This window comes from Chamaea fasciata, unplaced genomic scaffold, assembly GCF_029207755.1.
Source record: "Chamaea fasciata isolate MVZ Bird 193981 ecotype frontalis unplaced genomic scaffold, bChaFas1.0.hap1 SCAF_3, whole genome shotgun sequence".
In the NCBI taxonomy this organism is placed as follows: domain Eukaryota; kingdom Metazoa; phylum Chordata; class Aves; order Passeriformes; family Sylviidae; genus Chamaea; species Chamaea fasciata.
Window position 1 is genome coordinate 44,657,071 of NW_027094088.1, and position 20,282 is coordinate 44,677,352.

The 20,282-nt window shown below is 36.8% G+C and overlaps 1 protein-coding gene across 1 annotated transcript in view; it reads right to left on the reverse strand.

Annotated features, from left to right (window-relative positions):
- The window catches only part of LYST (lysosomal trafficking regulator), a 76,090-nt gene that overhangs the window by 35,499 nt on the left and 20,309 nt on the right, over positions 1–20,282 (reverse strand). The window contains exons 6-20 of the mRNA XM_066178819.1: positions 18,222–19,254; positions 17,133–17,294; positions 16,338–16,494; positions 14,081–14,307; positions 13,288–13,354; positions 12,376–12,485; positions 10,979–11,402; positions 9,778–9,922; positions 8,828–9,001; positions 7,253–7,413; positions 5,682–5,872; positions 3,917–4,162; positions 2,181–2,354; positions 1,760–1,909; positions 1,003–1,140 (exon numbers count right to left, since the gene is read on the reverse strand). Of these exons, the coding sequence (XP_066034916.1) occupies positions 1,003–1,140; positions 1,760–1,909; positions 2,181–2,354; positions 3,917–4,162; positions 5,682–5,872; positions 7,253–7,413; positions 8,828–9,001; positions 9,778–9,922; positions 10,979–11,402; positions 12,376–12,485; positions 13,288–13,354; positions 14,081–14,307; positions 16,338–16,494; positions 17,133–17,294; positions 18,222–19,254 (3,559 nt within the window). The remainder of the gene's footprint in view (positions 1–1,002; positions 1,141–1,759; positions 1,910–2,180; positions 2,355–3,916; positions 4,163–5,681; positions 5,873–7,252; positions 7,414–8,827; positions 9,002–9,777; positions 9,923–10,978; positions 11,403–12,375; positions 12,486–13,287; positions 13,355–14,080; positions 14,308–16,337; positions 16,495–17,132; positions 17,295–18,221; positions 19,255–20,282) is intronic.

Below are 20,282 nucleotides of genomic sequence, written 5' to 3' on the forward strand. Positions count from 1 at the left end.
TTTGATATCCAAGCACCTTAACTGAGACTGCTGTGGGAAAAGATTCAATGAAGTTACTTTAAGTTTTTCCAAAGAGAATGGCTTATATAGTTTCACCTTCATTCCATCAGCCCCCACAAAATTGCCAAATCATTGACCAATTTGAGTAGTTTTTTTTTTTAATCAAGAAATTATTTTTCCCCAATATGCAAAATGACAGGAGAAATAACATGATATTATGAAACACTCTGTGTCTAGGCAAAGAAACTAAAAATTAACAGATATTAAAATGAGGAAAATATTTTTGTAAAGAAATCATTAAAAGAGGGAAAAAACCAATAAATGCATTTCATGTGCTGAAGTGAGAAACTTAGAATAAAAAGGAATATAAGATAGAAAATAAGAGTAGAGGAAAAAAATTATTACAATGCATATTTTCACAAATAGATACATGTATTATAAACAGGAAACCATATCAAAATCATGCTCTTAAGAAGTGTCTATCAAAGGACTGAAGCATTTCTCTAAAGTCCTTTCTGGCATAGCTGTTTCCATGCCAGGGCGGAAGCTACTACTGTACCAAAATTTTGAGATGAGTGCTCAGACTGAGCACTACAGGCAGGCCCTGATGAGATACAGCACAAACAGATACCTGCCCAGTATCTGGTTTCCAGCAACAAAGACAAGAACCAGCAAGAGACATCTCAGGTCTTTCGATATAAAAGGGACAGTTAATTTCAGCTCCTGCTGGTGTAGGGCTGTGCAAGGAACCTAGAGCCTATGTTTCCAGATCACACCAGATGGTTTTAAGTTCTTATCCCTTCTGTCCAGCAGTAAATGGAGCACCCAGTAGGGAACTGTACCAGTTTACAGCAACATTGCCTGTTGAATATGGAAGTAGTCTGGAAGCACAGAGGACAGCCTACTCAACTTTTGCTACAGAATTTAGTCCCTTCTACCCCACCCTCCCCAAATAAAAACGAGTATTGCCAAGCACAAAGTAGGATTTCAGAGTGGAAGTACCTGCAGAACCTGACAGGTTAACAGGAAGTGATGGACCACTTGAGCTTTCAATAGCTGTTTAATGTTAAACATCTGTTGGTGATGGTTAGCTCTGATGAGGATTTCTAGAGCTGCTAACAGGGTTTCCCAAACACCTTGCTGAAAAACAAGAAACAGGAACATAGCTTCAAAAATATATTTGTGAGTCTACATACTGAGGAAAAAAAACAACCAACAAATACAACAAAGTCAAGTTAGTTTTACGCCTGAGATGACTACGAAATGAGTGCAAGTGGTCAGGTCAGAGCAGGTTAGAAACTAATCAGGAAAGTCATGTTCGTACAAAATTAAGCATGCTTTAATGATTAAGCTACCAAAAAATAATTACTTGTCTAAAATTAGTTTTGTACATTCTTAGCTATATTAACCCTGAATGGTTATTTTCAACAGCTTAACACCAAAAGAAAACATGTCCTCCTTGGTTTTTCCACAAAAAAAAAAAAATTATCAATTCAATTAAGAAGTCGTTTGCACACAGCACATTTACAGAATTTAATACACTAAGGCTACCTCTACCACTGATCATAGGAAATTGATAATATAAACAGTTATTCAAAGAAAAACAAGGAACATTAATTTTAGAAAATTGTAGTCATTAACTAACTACTACTCCAGTTACTAATGCGTAATGGGAGAAATTAATTTCAGACTTGATAATCCTTTTTTTATATATATATTGGATTTACACCTAAAGTATTTCCAAAATTAAAGTATTTACCTTTGCTTTAGACCATATCTTCCAGTCAAGCAGCAGCTTTTCTAGCAACTGGACATCCTGAATAACAGCAGCAGAATCTGGGTCAAGCTGGAATTGCCCATTTTCATTTAAATAGAGAATCTCATCACTACAGCATCCTTCGAGGAGAGTCTTAAAGAGGAGGGAATTGTTTTTTTGAGTATGAAAACAAAGCAGTACAGTTGTTCCATTCAGTTTACAAAAAAAAATTAAAATCTTTAAAGAGACAGCATACTCTTGATAGGGAAGACATTTCTATCATATCATGGTCAACACCAATCCTGCTTCAAATCACTGTTCTGACTCTGTAAAAACAGCTACAAATGCATAATTAAAATCTCAGAGAAGTTTCTAGACTTATCCTAATATTAAGCAAAATATCAGGTTGAAAAGAGGATTTTACCTTCAGCATGCAAAATCCAACAATGCATTTTGATTTTATCAACACCCGACGAATCATAGAATAACCATTACAGTTGTCCATCTCCTGTATCCTCTGTTGATTGTATTTTGTTAAAGACAGTATAAGTTGTAGTGCTAAAGCTTGAGTGTCTTCACAGCTACTTATCTCTACTACCTGAGGAAAAGGCAAATTTAATAAGACAGTTTAAGTGAGAAACATCTAGAAAAAAAGCTTGGTTGCACTGCTACATAACTACTTATGGATTAAATCTCTTCTAAAGCGTTTGATATTATATACACAACCTTCATTTTGTCTGTGTGTACATTCAGATATTATACTTCAAGTGATACTTCCTACTGTGCTAAATTATGATCTGCTAAGGAAATACAAGAATCCCTTTCTAAGAAAAAAATCTGTTCTAAATAAATTTTAAGTAGAAGGTACTGGCCATACTAGAGTCACAAGATCATGAAATACATGAGCCACTAATAAGAATAAACTGTTTGCCCTGAAAAAGGTATTTTTCTGAAGTGTTTAAGCTATAAAAAAGGTTCCCGAAGTTCTAGACTAAATCTAGTTGTAAATGTCAAACAATGAAGTTTTATTTTATCCATAAAGAGACTAGCAATTTTATAGATAAAGACCATTAGTCATTTTCCCCTCTTTGATTTCTACAATTCTTGAATCCCAAGAGCAACTAGTATTTTTACGAAAAATATACAAGAATGAAATATCACATTGATGGGATTTCAGATCATATAGGTTCTCTTGACATGTACCTGTTAATTCTGCTGCACTTACACATTTATACACCTGTATTATGAGACCTGTATTGTCTCACAGCTGACCTATTGCTTGCTTGCCTTACTGATGCAAATAGTCTTCTGCAGGATCTATAGCAGATACTCAGCATAAATTTACACAATAAAATAACATGGATAAGGATTTTCACCTCAGATTTCAGTATCAGTAGTGAAATTACAACAGGCAGTGTCTTTATAACAATAACCTAGGTAAAATGTGCATTTGTTACTACTTTCACCATATCTTTCAGAGCAATACCAGAGGCATATAAACCAGACAAGTCTTAGGCCTAGAGTAGAATTTTGAACTAACTGTAGTACTTCAGAGACTGCTAGCACAAATATTGGCCTCTCCATGTACAGGTCACAGTTAAGCAGCAACTAAATTACAGCCTTACTATTTTTCAAATAGCAGTTTTTCTTAGGATAACCCTTTGAAAATAGCTGAACAGTTATCACCAAAAAGCTCTCATTATTCACTAAATAAAAACAAAGCTTTGCACACCATGTAGTTTCATATTTATTCATACTTGCATTGTGAATATCCTGTGGTTAAAGTGGTTAAAGATATGCAATGAATTTAGGTGCCTCAAAATCAGAGACAAAAAATAAAATCAGTTCTAAAACATCCCTAAAAATAACCTCTTTTGATATTTAAAAGCCCCATTTCTAAATCAGAATGTAACACCCCATCTTACATACTGGCAATATTATAAAAACCGTAATGCAACAGAATTATAATTACACTTCCAGTTTAAGACAACCTACATGATGCAGCCTTATACCACAGGTATTTTCCACAAGTTTTCTTTAACAGAAAAGCAACACAGGCAGACTATTTTAGCAAGGCAGCTAGAATAATCTACCCAAGATACAAGGAAAATTTTATACAGGAGAACTCATACACACACCCCTCTCCTCCAGCCCCCTTACCCTAGCAAAGAGGAAAACAAATGCACCAGTGCCTCCAATTTCATGTAGTATGCTCTGAAGAGTTTTATATTCAACCGGCTGAAGCGCTTTTAGGTGATGAGAGTCCAACACATTGCTCTGAACTTCTTTCAAACTGAAAGGTCTCTGGGAAGGTACAGTTTTCACTTGACCTTTCAGTCTAATGACAGGCTCATATATGGTGTACTGACCAGGGCAGCTTGTGGTATAAACAACAGCAAGACTCTCCTGGGGGGAAAAAAAAAAAAGAGTTTAATTTTTTTCTAGAAATTTAACACAAACCCCCCCCACATACCAAGGACACGAAAGGTTGCACACAAAAGTCACCTAAGAGCAAGTAGTAACAACTTTGGCAATTCATTTCTACTTTACCATTAACATGCACTGCAATTGCATCTGGATGCACGTACACTAAAATGCAACAGGACTCCCAAATATTGGCAAACTCATGCAATAGCTAAAGCACAGAAAATTAAAAAAAAAACACTAAGAAATTTCACCAAGGATCCCCCTCTCATCCCCTGAAGAACTATATAACTGTTTTGCATAAAACACAGAGTTACTGACAAATTTAAAATAAAATGGGCACATAAAGAGTTTCCCTTTCTAAAATGGCAAGTCCAAAATACTGAAGTTTTAAAAAAAAATCTTTCCCAGCTTTTTGTGTTAATTCCATTCTTCAATCAGCTTTGCCATAAGAAAAACTCAAAACAAGTTTCATTACTGAAGAGACTTAAACCAAAACCAGAGCTCCTATGGAAAGTAACTTATTTTCACAGAAAGGTAAAATGATCTTATTTGGAAGGTTATTTAAAATAGAGAAATAATTTCATTTAAGGAGCTTGCACTCTACGCAAAAGTGCAAAGATTAATTTATCACTTGAGCACATGGTTCTTCTGTCTATCTGGTATTCTGTAAGGAAAATAAGCTTATAAGTTACATGACTGATTTGTTAAGCTCTTATCTCATTCATTTCTTCTTAACCTATTCAAAATTTAGTACCATTGTGTACGCGGATCACATCCGGACAGAATGAGCCTTTGCATGCAGCTACAAAATGAAATCAGAAAAATCCCTCTAGTGGGAACAATTCATACAGCAGGAATTACTAGTGTATGAATTCCCACAATATAGCAGGCTTCACTGATAAGCAAGTTTTATTTTATTCTTCTTCCAGCAGTAAGTATATTTACACCTGCATCCGGCAGGGCTATTTCAGTCAGGAAAGATGAGAAAAGCAGTATCTGCCAGTTGGAAAATTACTTTTCAGCCAAACGTGATGCAAACTTACTTCCTCAAAAATCTTCAAGGAATTTAGATTTATTCTTTTGCTTCCTTAAAGCCAGATAAATCCTCATTTCTCTTCCCTCAGTTTAAATCTTAAAGGTTAATTTAGTAGTCCTTGGCTACTTTTACACTAATGGAGGGAAGAGCTATGTATCCATCCTAGAGTTTTTGGAGGTACCTGTTTATCCACTATGATTTAATGTGCAGGATTATTTATAGAGGTTGGAACATCTAGAAATTTTCAGAGCCCAGCCTGAAGCAAGATGAAATGGTCACCCTGTGTGGAGTTCAACTCCCATTAAAATAAGTAGGAAGAGCCCTGCAATGATCTTAATGAGAAGAGGATTTGATCCTCTCTGCTTTGATCAGACGAAGCGCTTTGGGAGACAGCAGGAAACCTGTTCCCACTTTCTTAATCAGTTCTAAAAGATTAAGGACCATTTTAAGGTAGAAACTTACAATTAAAACCCCAATATCCACTTCCTTTTTTGTCATGAAGAGCTCCTTAATTTGTTCACATTGTAGAATCTCTTTACTTATGTACTTTGAGCAGTCAGTCAATGTTTTGCCATATTTACAAGGCATTACAGAAGTGAAGTCTGGACCACATGTGTATAAGTAAAATGCTTCCTCTGGTCCAATATTTGCACCTAAAATACAGAAAATAATCTGTTAACTCTTTACTATACAATAAAGCAAAATTCATACATTGGCTAGTAGGATCAGAGACTTTACAAGGAATATCACCAACTGGATTTTGTAGGCTCTGATGATAAAACAATCAGTGCAGCCTAGTGCTTGCCATTGGCTACAGTAGATCAGTGACTTCTGACGCATCACAGGGCAGAATAATTCAGCGGCAAAGGCAACTGAAACCAAGTCAGGAAAATTACCTGCATGAACTGAAGATCAACATCTCTGAAAAATCTGACTTTTTAAAATTAAAAAGTCATCTATTTGAGCCTCCTCAAAGCTTTCAAAGCATTGCAGGATTACAGATAGCAACAACATGCTGCATTGTCTTGGAGACTTGGGCAGTGACTGAACAGGATGCAATAGCAACAGCTCACTACAACTGACAGAAGGGAAAAAAACCCTGTAGGAAGTAGAAGACTAAATGAACGCTCCTCCCCTTTCTGGGCAGCACATCTTGGGTCATATGTGACCTGAGAACACAAACCCAAAAGAAGTATCCAGAAGGACCCAGGTCTGATGTGTGGGTGCGTGACAGCTGTACAGCAGCAAATCCAGGCTCTCTGGACACATCAGTTAGGCAGGCAGCAGGCACATGGCAACCAGACCATGTCGATTCTACAGGTTACATTTATTACCAGTTTCTTGCCTATGGCTTACAAACTCACATCTACACACACAGGACCTACATGCACCACACATCCTGGACAAACTGGTCCCACTTTGTGGAGTAGTCCTGACTGGGCCACAGCATCTGAAATGCCAGGTGACAAAGCAGCAGGGCTCCAGCCTTCAGCATTAAGCAAACACCCGGAAGTACTAGATAAGACTTCCCAAGGAAGAATTATACATCTAAAATCTCCAGAGTAACACTGCAAGTTCCAGAAATAAGCATGCTTAACTCAGCGCATTCGGTGGTTTAGATTTTGTTAACTTTTTAACATGCTTTATGCAATTTGCAGCTAGCAGGTTAGCAGCAGGTAAGTGAAATCAATTTTCCAGGTAAGAGACTGAGTACTTTGAGAAAAAAAAAATTGAGCAAATATCACTCTCTCTTTATCTCCTACCCCAACATATTATTTTAAAAAATTCTAAGAAAATTGCTAACTATGGCACTAAGCAGAAAGCAAGAGAATATGGCAGAAGGACACATTCGGAAATATTCAATACTGAAACATTTACTTACATTCTCCCTGATATATTATGCTACTAAAGGGTGTATTGTTGTTTTTAGTGTAAAAACTTGGCACGTTAAAAAAGATGTTAAAATAAGCCTTTGATTTTGGAGGGAAAAGAGGAAATGGGCACTTATTCAAGAAAAAAGCATACAAAAGTACCATTAAATAGAAGCAGATTTCCAAGATCCCATCTACCCGACAATCGAAGCAGATCTTCTTGGGATGATGTGCAATGGCCAATCATGCAAAATGTTTTGTTACTGTCAGATGATAGGCTTGTTTTCCTTGGTAGTGCAAAATCTAAATTAATCTCACATTGCCTAAAAATACATATAAACAAACAAGTTTAAATGTTAAGATCTGATCAAAATTGCTATCTAAGATACTCAGCTTAGGTTTAAAATTCATTTTAATATTCAGTAGGTGAGAAGTCATGCCATCAACACTAAATAACTGAAGTCCTCTTCAACTTCCAGGCACCTTAAAACTCAGTAACATAACTGTATATGCATTCCAATACTGCACAGAACAGATTAATAGAATCCCAGCTAGGGTTGCCATGAAATCAAGTTTTCCTTGTTCTGAAATTCTTTCCTTTTTTCCTCTGACCTCGAAGAGGAAATGGTATGTTACACTTCACACACTTCTAAAATACCACAATTTTTAAATCATTTCTACTATTCCTAACAAGTCAAAGTCCTTTGAGCATGCTAACGCACATCATGAAAACCATGGCTCCCAAATGCTAGAAAACACCATGCTGAGGATTTGCTTGTACCGGGAAACATTGTCAGAGCTGATGTGCTGCACAGCCACAGGCAATAAGCCTGATGCTTTCAGAAAGCATCCAATTAACTTCATGTGCCTTTACATAAACAAACTAATTGGACTGTAAAGGTCAAAGCTTTCTGAAAGAGCCTAACTATTAGCAAACTAGCAACTAAATCTATATAGAGAGAGGCCTCAACAGCTACAGGTGGGGAGAACATTGTAGTAGTTTTAGCTTTCCCCTATATCTCCGTATTTGGACTTCACTGATTACCAGCATGCACAGACTTAACACAGCCTTCACAGACTCGACTTTAGGAAGAAGAGGTAAAGACTGTGATATTTAATAAATTCCTATTTATCTAACCAGTGAATAATTCATATAGGCACAGGCCCACTCAACCTAGTATCAGGTACCCCATTAAGGAGCATGGACCTTAACTTTGCAGTGGAAGTAGTACTTCTCACTGTCAGTTCTTGTCCAAAACATTTTTTAACTTCTTCCCTATTAATTTTTCTCAGTGGAACAAAGTGACTGCCTTTTCTCATACTCCTCTTAATTCCTACTTCCAACAATATTGCCAGTACCTGACCTATACTACACCTCCTGAATTTGGATTCAACCAGACATTATGCCTACTGCTAACTTCATGTCATGGCTCATTCTGGATCTTACTCAAAATCTTGCAGTACTTGCCTCTTTCCCTTATTTGTGATGAAGAAAAACATCGATGTCTGCATTGGTCTGTGATATAAACTGACAATTCTCAAAGTAATCCATGAATATTCTGTATATCTCTAACATTCTAAAGAATTCCTAACAGTGTAACATACTCCCTCTCCTATCCTCCTAGAAGACTACTCAACCTTAACTGCAGCTTGTGCCAAAATATTGCAGATGCTTTCTTACCAGAAAGTATCTTTTAAAGAAAATAAATATCTAGGTACAACTAATGTGTTCTTTACCTCTGACCAGAAACCCACAGCAACAGCTTTCCATGGAAATTTTTCTTGCCTTCTGGCTTCTGCAGGTATTTTAATGCCAAATGCTGCCACCTGCCCACATGGAAAACATTCCCTGGAGATTCAGCCTGTGCCAGAAGACCAGCTTTCATCTCGTCATTTGGATCCATGCACATACTATGAAAACCAACAGTAAAGGAAAAATGAGGGGGTGTGTTTCCATAGCTGCATTTTAAACCCCATATTTTAAGCCCCCCCCCATTTTGGCCTTAGTTAATTTGAGACTGCATTCCTTAACTTTGACAGGTAATTTTTTGATCACAGTTCTATTTTTAGAGTGCTCAACATAAGCAAGGAAAATCATCACAATGCTTTCACCTTACTTATTTAACTTGTTTGCATAAATCTGCTTACATTTAAGATAAAGATATGTCCATTTTAGAGAAAAGTTGAATTCAATTTATTGAAAAACTGCAGGTGCTTTGAACACTGAAATAAAGTACTGTAAAATTGCAGTTTTAGACACATTTCAGGGATACTTAAGGATTATTTATGAGAACTAAATTAGGACTAAAATGCACTCAGAATATTTAAACTGTCCCAGTAAGTAAAACATAACAGCAGTTTTCACACAGCTGAGGTGTGAAAACCTACAGCTGCAAAAATCTTTTCCACCTTCTCACATTTATTGTGTCATTTCATTAGAACTCGAATTGATACCTTGTGGGCAGTAATTTATAAATAACTATATGAAACACTTAAGACCAGAGCTTACCAGTTGAAGCTGATAAACCTGTTTCCAAAACACTTATTTGATGTTGCCCCACCAGTGTGCAAGACGTCTCTACCACAGAAATTAGTTCCCTACTCTCCATCAGTATTCTCTGCAAGTTGCTACTAGAGGTAACAACACAGTATGTCCACAGGACTGCTTCTGGACTAATACACCATACCGAAATATGAATGCTCCAGTGTTCAAGTCTGCCCAAACTTGTATCATCAGAGCTTTGGAACCCAGTGAAATTATATGAATACAGCCATCTTCAACAAGTTTGTCTCCCAGGCTTACATATTCCACTCCTAGAGACTTGGTTTCTTCTAGAAATATAAACACGTTGCAATTACAATATAATACAACAGTGCCTTTCACAGCATATATCAAGTGTGAAAAGAAACAGTTCAGATACTGCATAGAATTGGTTTTTTGTTTGGTTGAGGTGGTTTGGCTTTTTTAAGTGGGTTGACTAATAAGCTGGATTCTCTTTAGAAACCTAGGTCTCAAACAGAAATAGAGGAACTTAACATTAACTCAGCACTTTACATGTTTTTGTTTGTAATAAAATCCACTGAGCTGAAAACACTCCACCAATGATGCTTTTGACATATCACATTACATTCCTGTGCCGAACTATCAGTGTGCACCAAGAAATCTTCAGATTGTTCTTCACAAATCATCCTACCCTTTAAGCATGATCAGTATTTTCACTTTACCAAGCAAAAGCACACAGGTAACAAAAGCAACTCTAGTGAGTTCCAAGGTTCAGGGTTGGATTTTCCCTCCTCCTATTTAAATACAAAAAAAGGAAAAAAGAGTAAAGCTATTCCAAGTGTTGGGAATGGGAGATATTTTAAATAAGGAATTTTCCCTTTACAAATTATAATCCAAAAAAAATTCTGCTTAGAACAGTTTGGGAGCAGCTGAGTCCCTGAAAAAGCATAAACAGAAAATTATTGTACAGCTATTGGCATTTACATGGTGCACACACAAGGAAAGTTAAGAGTCAGCCTGAGACGTGATCATCAACACATTAAATCAAATAAACTTGAGCAGGTTCTTTCCATAACCACACCTGCAGCATTTATTATTTTCACCATAACAGGAACTAGCATAAATATTACTGAAGTTACAAATTTAATGAGAATACTACAATTCTAAGGAAACAGGCATTAATCTAATTCAAGAACTAGGGCTGGGAAAGTTGTATTTCTTAAGTATATGGTACAGCAGTCATTAAAAAAATCAGAAATACTACCACTGCTGTGTAACATCCATCATAAAATTTCAAACTTTTGTATACAGTACATAGATTAGTAATATTTGTAACCAGAATCCTTCAGTGCTACCTCAATTAAAACAAAATACTACATCCTCACCTGTGCTGTCAAAACTGTTGTCTCTTACAGCTATGAGTTTGCTTCTCCTCTTGACTTTTTTCCCCTTTTCTGTTGAATTTTCTGTTTCGTGAGCATACTCCAGGCGAAACCACAGTGAGACACTGAAGCCATCGGACATGTGTGGCCAACAGTTTTGCCCAACTAAAGGCAAGTGAATTGGGGCTACATGCCAAGAAGAAAGTAGCTGGTGACTTAAGTTTTCACCATCTGCCTCTTTCTTACTCTGTGACAATTTTGCTCTTTTTAGTAGTCCAGCATTTTTATTGTTGGAAGTGCCAGTGCATTTTTGTGAGGAACTGCTACTCAAATTTGTGCCATTCAGCAAAGGAAAGGCAAGGTATTGTAATGGATTTGTATGAATATTAGTGTCTACAATCTTCAATACACCCTTGAGTAGTATCTCCTAGAAGAAATGAAACAAATAAATGAGAAAAAAAAACTTGCATTCATGTTTTTCCAAGAGAAGTGCGCTCATACAGCCAAACCTACACACATTGGCAAAGCATCAGGTAGCAACTTCAACAGACTGTGGCCTGACAAAACTTTGGGGATTTTGTCTGGGCAGATTAAACTTCAAGTTACCATGCTTAGGAATCAGTTGAAATGCAGCAGGTGGTCATTGCACAATCTCATCTCACTTCTGTTATGTGCATAAAGAGACTGCACCTTTTACCCCATGTTTTGAGGCTGGTTAAGAAAGCACACACAGGCCATGACTTTTGTTATTGCATAACCAGTAACAAAACTAGCTGAGCCACTAAACCAAAAAGTTTCTCACGTTATTTGGCTGATAATTACAAACTACCATTGAAAAATTGACTTGTGACTCTTTGTTTAGCTAGGTATTATTTCACACTGCACAGTATTTTTTTTTTAAATTTTTTCCACTTGTATTTTTCTACAGACACAGAAACCAACAGAGTTATTTTAGCAGTATATCCCACACAAGCAGTAGACTCCAGCATCACATCAACCAACTCACAACACTTTTGAAAGTAATTCCTGCTGCTAAAGCATTCTCAAAATAGTGAGATGCCTAGTAACTTTAAAGGAATTGCTTTAAAATCTACAGTTTTGTTGTACTGTCATCCATAACCACAATGTCAGTCTCCTGGAGAGGATTCTTGGTTTTTCACGCTGAAAAAAGTTCCCAGGACCAACACACCCTTCAAAACCCTTCTCTTCTCATCTACTCTTTCCTTTTCTGGTTTTGAGAAGGAACTATTTCTACAACCAAATTGTATTTGCCCTGATCAGTTCAAACATTGCTGTGCATCTCCTTATTTCCCAAAATTGTTGGACACAAAAGGACTTTGTTTACGCTTTGTTTTTCTCATTAGACCTCTGAATTTTGCTATGTGCCACTCCATACATACTGTACAAGGTGTCTTCTCCAAAAATATCCTCAGAAGAAGAGTTAGCTCTTCTGAACAGGTCTGTGAACTCATCAAGGAAACTAGCAGATCTACCAGCACCATTTGACATGCTGAAAATAAAGAGACAATAATATTGTTGAAATGGATTTTTAAAAATTCATATTCTATACTATTATGAGGAAAGATTAATTTAGAATTCAAAGTGTTTTTCAACAACATTTCAAATTAAGGAAGCAATAACGATTACAAGGTGAATTCTAGGGAGATCCAACAGTACTTCCTGAGACTATCATTCAAAATTTCATTCAATCAATCAGTGCTATGCTAAATTTTGACCCAGGTGTGCAAAAATGGAGTCAAAGTCTGAGAGCCAAGTGTCTACCTTGCAAAAGGCTCTCCCCATAAAGCGACCATGGATCTAAGTCCTGGGATGGGTTTACATCACCTCTTGTTGTGAAGCACCCTCATTACATGAAGCTGCCTTAGGGCAAGCATTTCATCTGCTTCCACATTCTTGGATTAGCTAGCTGCTTTCCAGTTAGAAATAAAACTGAAGGCATCATCAAGATCTGGGTTACAAAAAAAATTGGAAATACATATTTACATTGGGATGGAATGAGAATTCATCAGCTGCTATTTTTTCCAAGCAATGTTTAACACTGTCACCATAGTGTTTATGGTTCCAACTATCATTTTAAGATCAGCCAGTATTTCTTTAACTTATATCCACTAGCTCAGAAATAACCCTATATTTACATTGAAGTTGTACAGGTTTCTTACAAGTTAAAAAAGCAGCTGCATAAATTCACATGCCAATGAATTTCCTTTGTCAATTCTGCATTTGCACTGTGTGACTGTGTATATGTTAAATTTTAAAAACTAATATTTAAGTTACTTGGACCTTTAACTCACCATGAAAACAAGATTCTGTTTGTGTCAATATATTCAGAAATCCTCCCAAAAGGTGTTTAACAGCTCCCTGTTGGAAAGAATAGGTAAAATGAATATTTGAAGAATATACACCAGCTCAAAGAACTAAGAAATAAATTCTTCTAATCAATTCCTGTCTACTATTGATTTTAATAATTCAAATTATTTGAAATTATGGACTGTTTTTGTATTTGCAATGAACAATCTTTTGTGTTCTGTACAGTTCAGTTGCACAAGAGAGACTCTGAATTTCAAACTATTATCTTTTGCAGGAGGGATACTCAATTCAGTTGTTAAAAAAGGTAACTATCAGAACTCCAAAGGATCATAAGGACATGACCATTTGCACAACTAACTTCTAAAACAAACTTATGAATAAAAAAAGCATGGAATATTTTTGAGGTACATGACTCACAGTTTCTGAAAGCACACATCCAATTAAAAGTTTAAAATGTTTACATGTACACAGATACAGGCAGCTATCTGCCCTTTTTTCTTAAGTCTCTGACAATCATCAAATCTATCTTTAGGGATTGAAGGGTCTTGATAAAAAAAAAGACACCTGCAAAACTCATTTGTAGGACAAATGCCTTTCAAAAAATTACTTAGCTCCCGGTAACTTAAATGCAATGCAGTTGACTATCAGTCATTGATACTGTTTCACATCTTATCAAATCCCATAAAAAGTGAGAATATTCAAGAGCACTCTGTTAGGCATGATAAAATTAAACATACACCACTGCTAAACTGTTGCCTCTGTTAGTAACATTTTTACCTGTTCTATAAGGACAGTGGCATTTCTCTCCTTCTGGTTGATGATATTCAGGCAGCTTTGGAACACATGAGCAAGCACATCCAAACTTGCATTACCAGCTGAGAGCAAGTTTAATTCTAACATGCAGATTTCAGGATACATTAATTCTCCTTGATTGATATTTTCAGCAAGGCCATTAAAATAACCTGAAACACCAGTACATCCTGGTTCTGCCTTTGTGTCTGCTCCTAAAAAGAAACCACATGTGTCTTACTGAAACTTACTCAGCTGAATACAGTTTGCATGATTTAAGCAGAACATCCAAGGAGATCCCTCCAACCTTCTCATAGGTACAAACCAAAAATAATCACTAGGTTATAAGCAATTTTCAGAAATTAGCAGAATTTTATTCTGCTTCAGATTTTTCTGTTTTCCTGCTAACACAGAAGGGCAAGGATGCACTTTGTCCCATTACATGTTCTTAAACTATCTAGCTTCATTTCCTGGGAATTGGATACACACAGTAATGGCAAAATATGCAGTCCATGAAACACAACAGTAAAATCATTGTAACAGAGCCCTACGCTTCTCTACAAACTTTGAGCCTGCCAAGAAAGGAGATAAATTTAAATAATTTCATATTAAAAGGCTGGAGGAAGCAATTTGTTATTTAACTTTTAAAATGCACATGACAGAATATCTGCATGACAATCAAAGAAAAAAACCCAAACACGTATGCCTGCCCTGTTACATTTTAGAGAGACTTTAAAATACATTACTTCAAATTATTTGGTTCAGACATATGTTACATGCAAATGTATCATGGAAGTATTTGAGATTAATTTTTTAATTCACAAATGCTTTTAAAAATATTATAAACCTATTGATAGTCTAGTCATGCATAAACAGCAGCAGTTTCATGTAGTTCTATTAAAGGCTGTTGCTGCTCATGCTGATGTCATACCAGAACATAAGCACCCAGGTGTGCTCAGCACAAAGGAAAAAATTAAATCAAATTCATGTTTAAAATCAATTACACAAAATACAGCAAGATATGTGCATATCAATTGTTTAGTATAAAGAGATATGTTGTATAACAAGGGGACTATCAAGTCAAATGAAGCATGTGATTGGGAAAAGCCAAATAGTGCTTGACAAACCTGATCACCTTCCACAGGCAAGAAAGCTGCTGGGTTTCCATGGAATGAGCAGTGGATATCTACCTGGATTTCCCCAAGGCTTTCCAAAGTTTCCCACAGGCTCCTCCCAGAGAAACTGATGTACTAGGTGGAGACAAGGGGTCTGTGCAGTGAGTGGACACTGACTACCAGGCTGCAGAGCTGGGGTCCCAGTGGACAGCAAGCTCAGTGTGAGTGAACGTGTGCTGCTGTGGCAAAGAAAGTCAATGGGATGCTGGGCTGCATCAACAAGGACATCACCACCAGACCAAAAGAAATTACTATCCCACTCTGCTCAGCACTTGTCAGGCCACACCTGGAACACTGTGTTCGGTTTTTGTTCCCACTACACAAAAAAGATGGGAGGAAAGGTTGAGAGAACTGGGCTTGCTCAGCCTTGAGAAAAGGCAGCTCAGAGGACATCTTATCACCATTTAAAAGGTGCCTACAAAGAAGGTAGACTTCCTTTTTCCAAGGAGTCACATGGACAAAGCAAAGGGTAATGGATACATGCTACTTCTGGGGAAATTCCATATAGACACAATGGGAAAGTTTTCCCTAATGAGTAATCAGACATTGGAATAAATCTCCTCAGGGAAGTGGTACAATGGGCACGTGAGATTCAGATGGACAAGGTGCCAGGCTATCTTGTCTAGACTGTGCTTTTGTGAAAACAGGTTGGACCAGATGATCCTTGGGGTCCCTTTCAATCTGGTATTCTAGAACATAATTAGACTATTAATTTTCACCAGATAGTTACAATTCTAAAAAAAGAAAAAAATTGAGCATTGATTTTCAAACTACAGATACATATCTCTGTGGTTTCTAGATCACAATTACACATTGGAGCAACATGACTTTAGAGCAAGCGTCACATAAACCAAAACAACCAAGACAGAACAATTTCAGTAACACCCAGTCAGAATATTTATCTATAACTCTATTTATCTCCATCCATAACTCCATCCTACAGGAAGTAAATAAAGTTAATTATTTCTATCTGTTAGAGGTGTTTGCACTCTTTTGGTACAACTCAAAAGACAAACAAGCTTTGCTGTATCATAAAGACAGTTCTGTATATTTGGAAAGTTCCCACTTACCTTCATTCTTGGTTTCACTATCATCAGGGTTACTTTCACTATCTGCTTCATATCCTTCCTCTTCACCAAAATGTTTAAGACTACAGCACTGCGACTCTTCGGTCTCTTCAGAAATTTCTCCAGGTTGTGACACTGGCTCCTTCTCAGTGTAATGGGTCTGTACAATACAACCAAATAGACTGTCATTGGTCAGAAAAAAAAAAAAATTTTTGGATCAGAAAAGCAAATAATTTAGAACCATCCAAATGCCTATTTTCTCCAAGCCCACTGGGAAAAGAAACAAATTAATCATACACTTCCAAGAAACTTGAAATACATTAAAAACACTTAATTCTTTTGTAAAAAAAATGAATCTGCAAAGAGCAATTGTTCTTACTAACTACATGATCAAAGTTTTAGTAAGCAGCATTAAAACTGTTTCTAAATCACTATCACCATCAGCATGCACCTTGACATTCACTCACAGGTGATAACGACGGCCACTAAGGACACTGAACATTCCCACTTGAAGCTCTTCCTTTAAGAGTTCATCACATTGTTGTGAGATGAAAGAGTAAGAACATCAGGTTGACTGAGCTTGCTATTTTTTGGGGCATGACTCATTTCTGAGCAGTAATTGTGGGGACCATATCAAAAAACAGCATTCCACTTTCATGTGAGAAGTAGAGATTTCACCTTCAACTGTCACAATAATCAAACACAAACATTTCCTATCAAGTTTAAAAAGACCCAGAGAACAAATCTAAGAAAATCTTGCATTATTCAGAGTTAGACTGTTTAGCTGGTGTTTCATACCTTTTCAATTTTTTCTTCAGAATGATCCAGATCAGCAGAAAAAGTGCCCAACGCAACACGAAGCAGTGAATCAAACAGAGGCTTTGCCAAGTCAGTTTCTATCACTTTTGACTGAGCAAGCTGCTCTCTTATTTCAAGTAAGATATCATCCACACAGGTATTCTGTGTTTTGGGGAAAAAACATTTTGATTCATGTTACTATTTCTAGCTAACAGAAATAGTCTAGCTCTTTCATTTAATAGCTTCTCCTTCCACCCACACTAATCTGACTTCTCATCTAAAACCACCGGAATTCATCCAGTCACTTGAAATAAGAAAGATTCATCCTATATGTCATGACAGATTTCATTAGAACCTGCACAATGAAAAAATCTGGCAAAATGCTGTTACCTAAAATTTGCAAGTGAAAGTGCTGTTTCAAAAATAAATGTTTTTCAAACAGTTTCAGGTACGCTGTGCATTCAAACCACACCACAACATTACTAGTAGTCAACAAGACAGAGGGTGACATGTCCAAAAAAAGGGCGAATGTTCAAGACAGAACTCCAGTTTCCAATTCTTTCCGGTACTTAATGCCTCCCTGCTTTGCAACAAATTGCCAAGTAAAATTCAAGATAGTAATTAAAACATTAAAGAAAAGTGAAGGTGTCTTCTGGGAATTAACAGCTTCTTGTGGAATACTGAATTAGTCCACCTCTAAGGCTTAAGGAATAATTTTTTCAGGTGTCCTTTCAGTGTCTCTGCCCTTCAGTAGTCCTTTCTCAAGTACCATGCTCTGCTCAGAACCATCCTCAAAAATGAGAGTCACTAGGTATAATGGTCACATCTTGCCTACACAGCTTCCCTGCAGCATCCCTTTCACACACATTCTCCACTGAAGACTCTTTCTAAAAAGAGTATTACTCAAGCAGATCACTACTCTGACTACTAAGCTCATTATTTGGCTGTACACTTTCAGTACTATACAAAATATGATACCATAAAAATTGCATTAAGTTTTATGTCCCTAGAAGAACTTTTGAGTAAATTACTGTTAATATTGTATGAAACAAATACGAGCAAAGGAAGCCAGGGAAAGCTGCACAGTACCTGGTGAAACATCTCCACTTCTGTCTTCTGCTGCATGGTGCTTGCACTGTGTAGACAGATGGTCAGCAGAGCTTCTAGAAGTCTGATACCTTGAAGTGCCCACTCAGTCTCTTCTGTTGCAGAAGGCCTTATCCCTTCAGGATTGGCAACTGAAGTAACCAAAGCAGGTTCCATGCTCACAGGGCTGTCACAGGAGACAGAGTGAGGCACCAGCTGCTCAGCAACGGCAGGACTGCCAGAACTATCAAGCTCCGATTGCGTCACCTCTCTGCTTTTAGCCAGCTGAACAGAGTCCTCCTTATTGAGAAGCTCAGTTCGAGGACTCCCATGTGAACTTCTGCTGCTTTCACTCAATACTCTCTCCCTTTTTTCTTGCTCCTTTTCCTTATTTTTTGCAAGTTTCTGAATTATCAGGATTAGTAATCTCTGGCATGCTTCAAAGCCTCCAAGTCTATGGAACTGTCTCTGGAAAACTGAACTATACAAATAGATGCAACAACACATGGACCAAATATCTGCAGCCCTATGAATATGTTCCAGAGAGGGCAAAGCAAGGCTTTCCAGGGACAGATATGGCAATTTGTGGCCTAATGGCTCACTAGCTGTACTATCATATCCTGACGTATCTTCACACTCATTAGCTGAATCTAGATCACCATCTGCTTCTTTACTTATACATAAAAAAGCAACACAGAGAAACAGGTTTATCGTGTTGACGTGAATGTCTTGGCTCACAAACTTCTTCTTTTTTGGGTAAGCCTCTTTCAAGCCAGCATAAAATTTGCTCAGGCTTTGAGGAACTTCTGAAACAGCATGCTGGCTACAATGAGAAGTGGACAAGTCAGACACAGATTCCTTTTGTTCACTGCTCAGGCCTTCCAGTTGCGGCGTTGCTTGGTCTTCCTGCTGATCATCAAGGCAGACTATCAAAGTCTCTAACACCTTCAGAGAATGGCTTCTTAATGTATCTAAGTAATTTAACTCAATCATTTGATTCACTCCATTACAACTCAGAAACAAGTCTCTAATTACTCTGCAAGAGAAAGCATAAGAAAGTTACCTTATAAATCAGCCAAAAACTCATGTAAGTCAGCAATTGCTATAAATTACTGTAAATTAAAGAGAAGAGGAACTTGTCTGCAGAACTCTAGGATCCTAACTCAGCATCATCCAGATGGTAGTGGAAAATTCAACTTTTTTGTGAGATATAATGTAGGAAATAATCGCCCTCTAAAATGCAGACCACAAAAATACACGATGTTCAAAACATTGAAGATGGTTAATTAACGTTATTTATGACATTTGCTCTTTAGTAGTATGTCCCTGCCCAAATTTTTTATTAGCAATTGAAGCTAGTAAGTATCTTTATTTCTCTATTTGGTGATTTCACCAGAAAGCAGAGATTCCTTCTCAAATAAACTTGATGACATATTCCTAGCTGTCTACTAGTTGCATGGATGATCAATTTCAGATAAATTCAGGAATACCTTTCCTGTATAAGTTTTCATGCAATTGTTATGCCAGCATGTCCAATATAAAAAAAAACTTTCCATATATTTGCTTCCAAGTCTGTTTTTCCCTTTTTCTACTCTCCAAGTATTATGTTAAGTTCATACAAAATTCAGGGCAAGGACCAGCAGGTTTTTTAACATATGATGTTTGCTTGTAGATATCTACCTTACTTATCTCCCATGTCCTGCCCACTGGATCAGATTTACTCTAAAAAAGTTACTCTAGAATCAAATGGATCATTTACTTATTTATTCCCACCTTTAAGCTAGTAAAAAATAGGACATTTTAAACTTTTTTTTCTTCATCTAAGCTTATTTCTCTTGCCTCTTTGCCACTAAGTACACTTTCAAAAATTAATAGCTTCTGATAAAGTTTAGGTTAGGATAGAAGTTAAAACTCTATTAGATCATCCCCTTACATAAACTGGAGTAGTCTACTCTTTGTCTTGGATAACCCTACTAAATTCACTTCAGGATTCCAAGAGAAATAAAATCAATCCTTCCTGGACAAAATGACACATTCATATTCTGAAAAAAAGTTCCATGTATT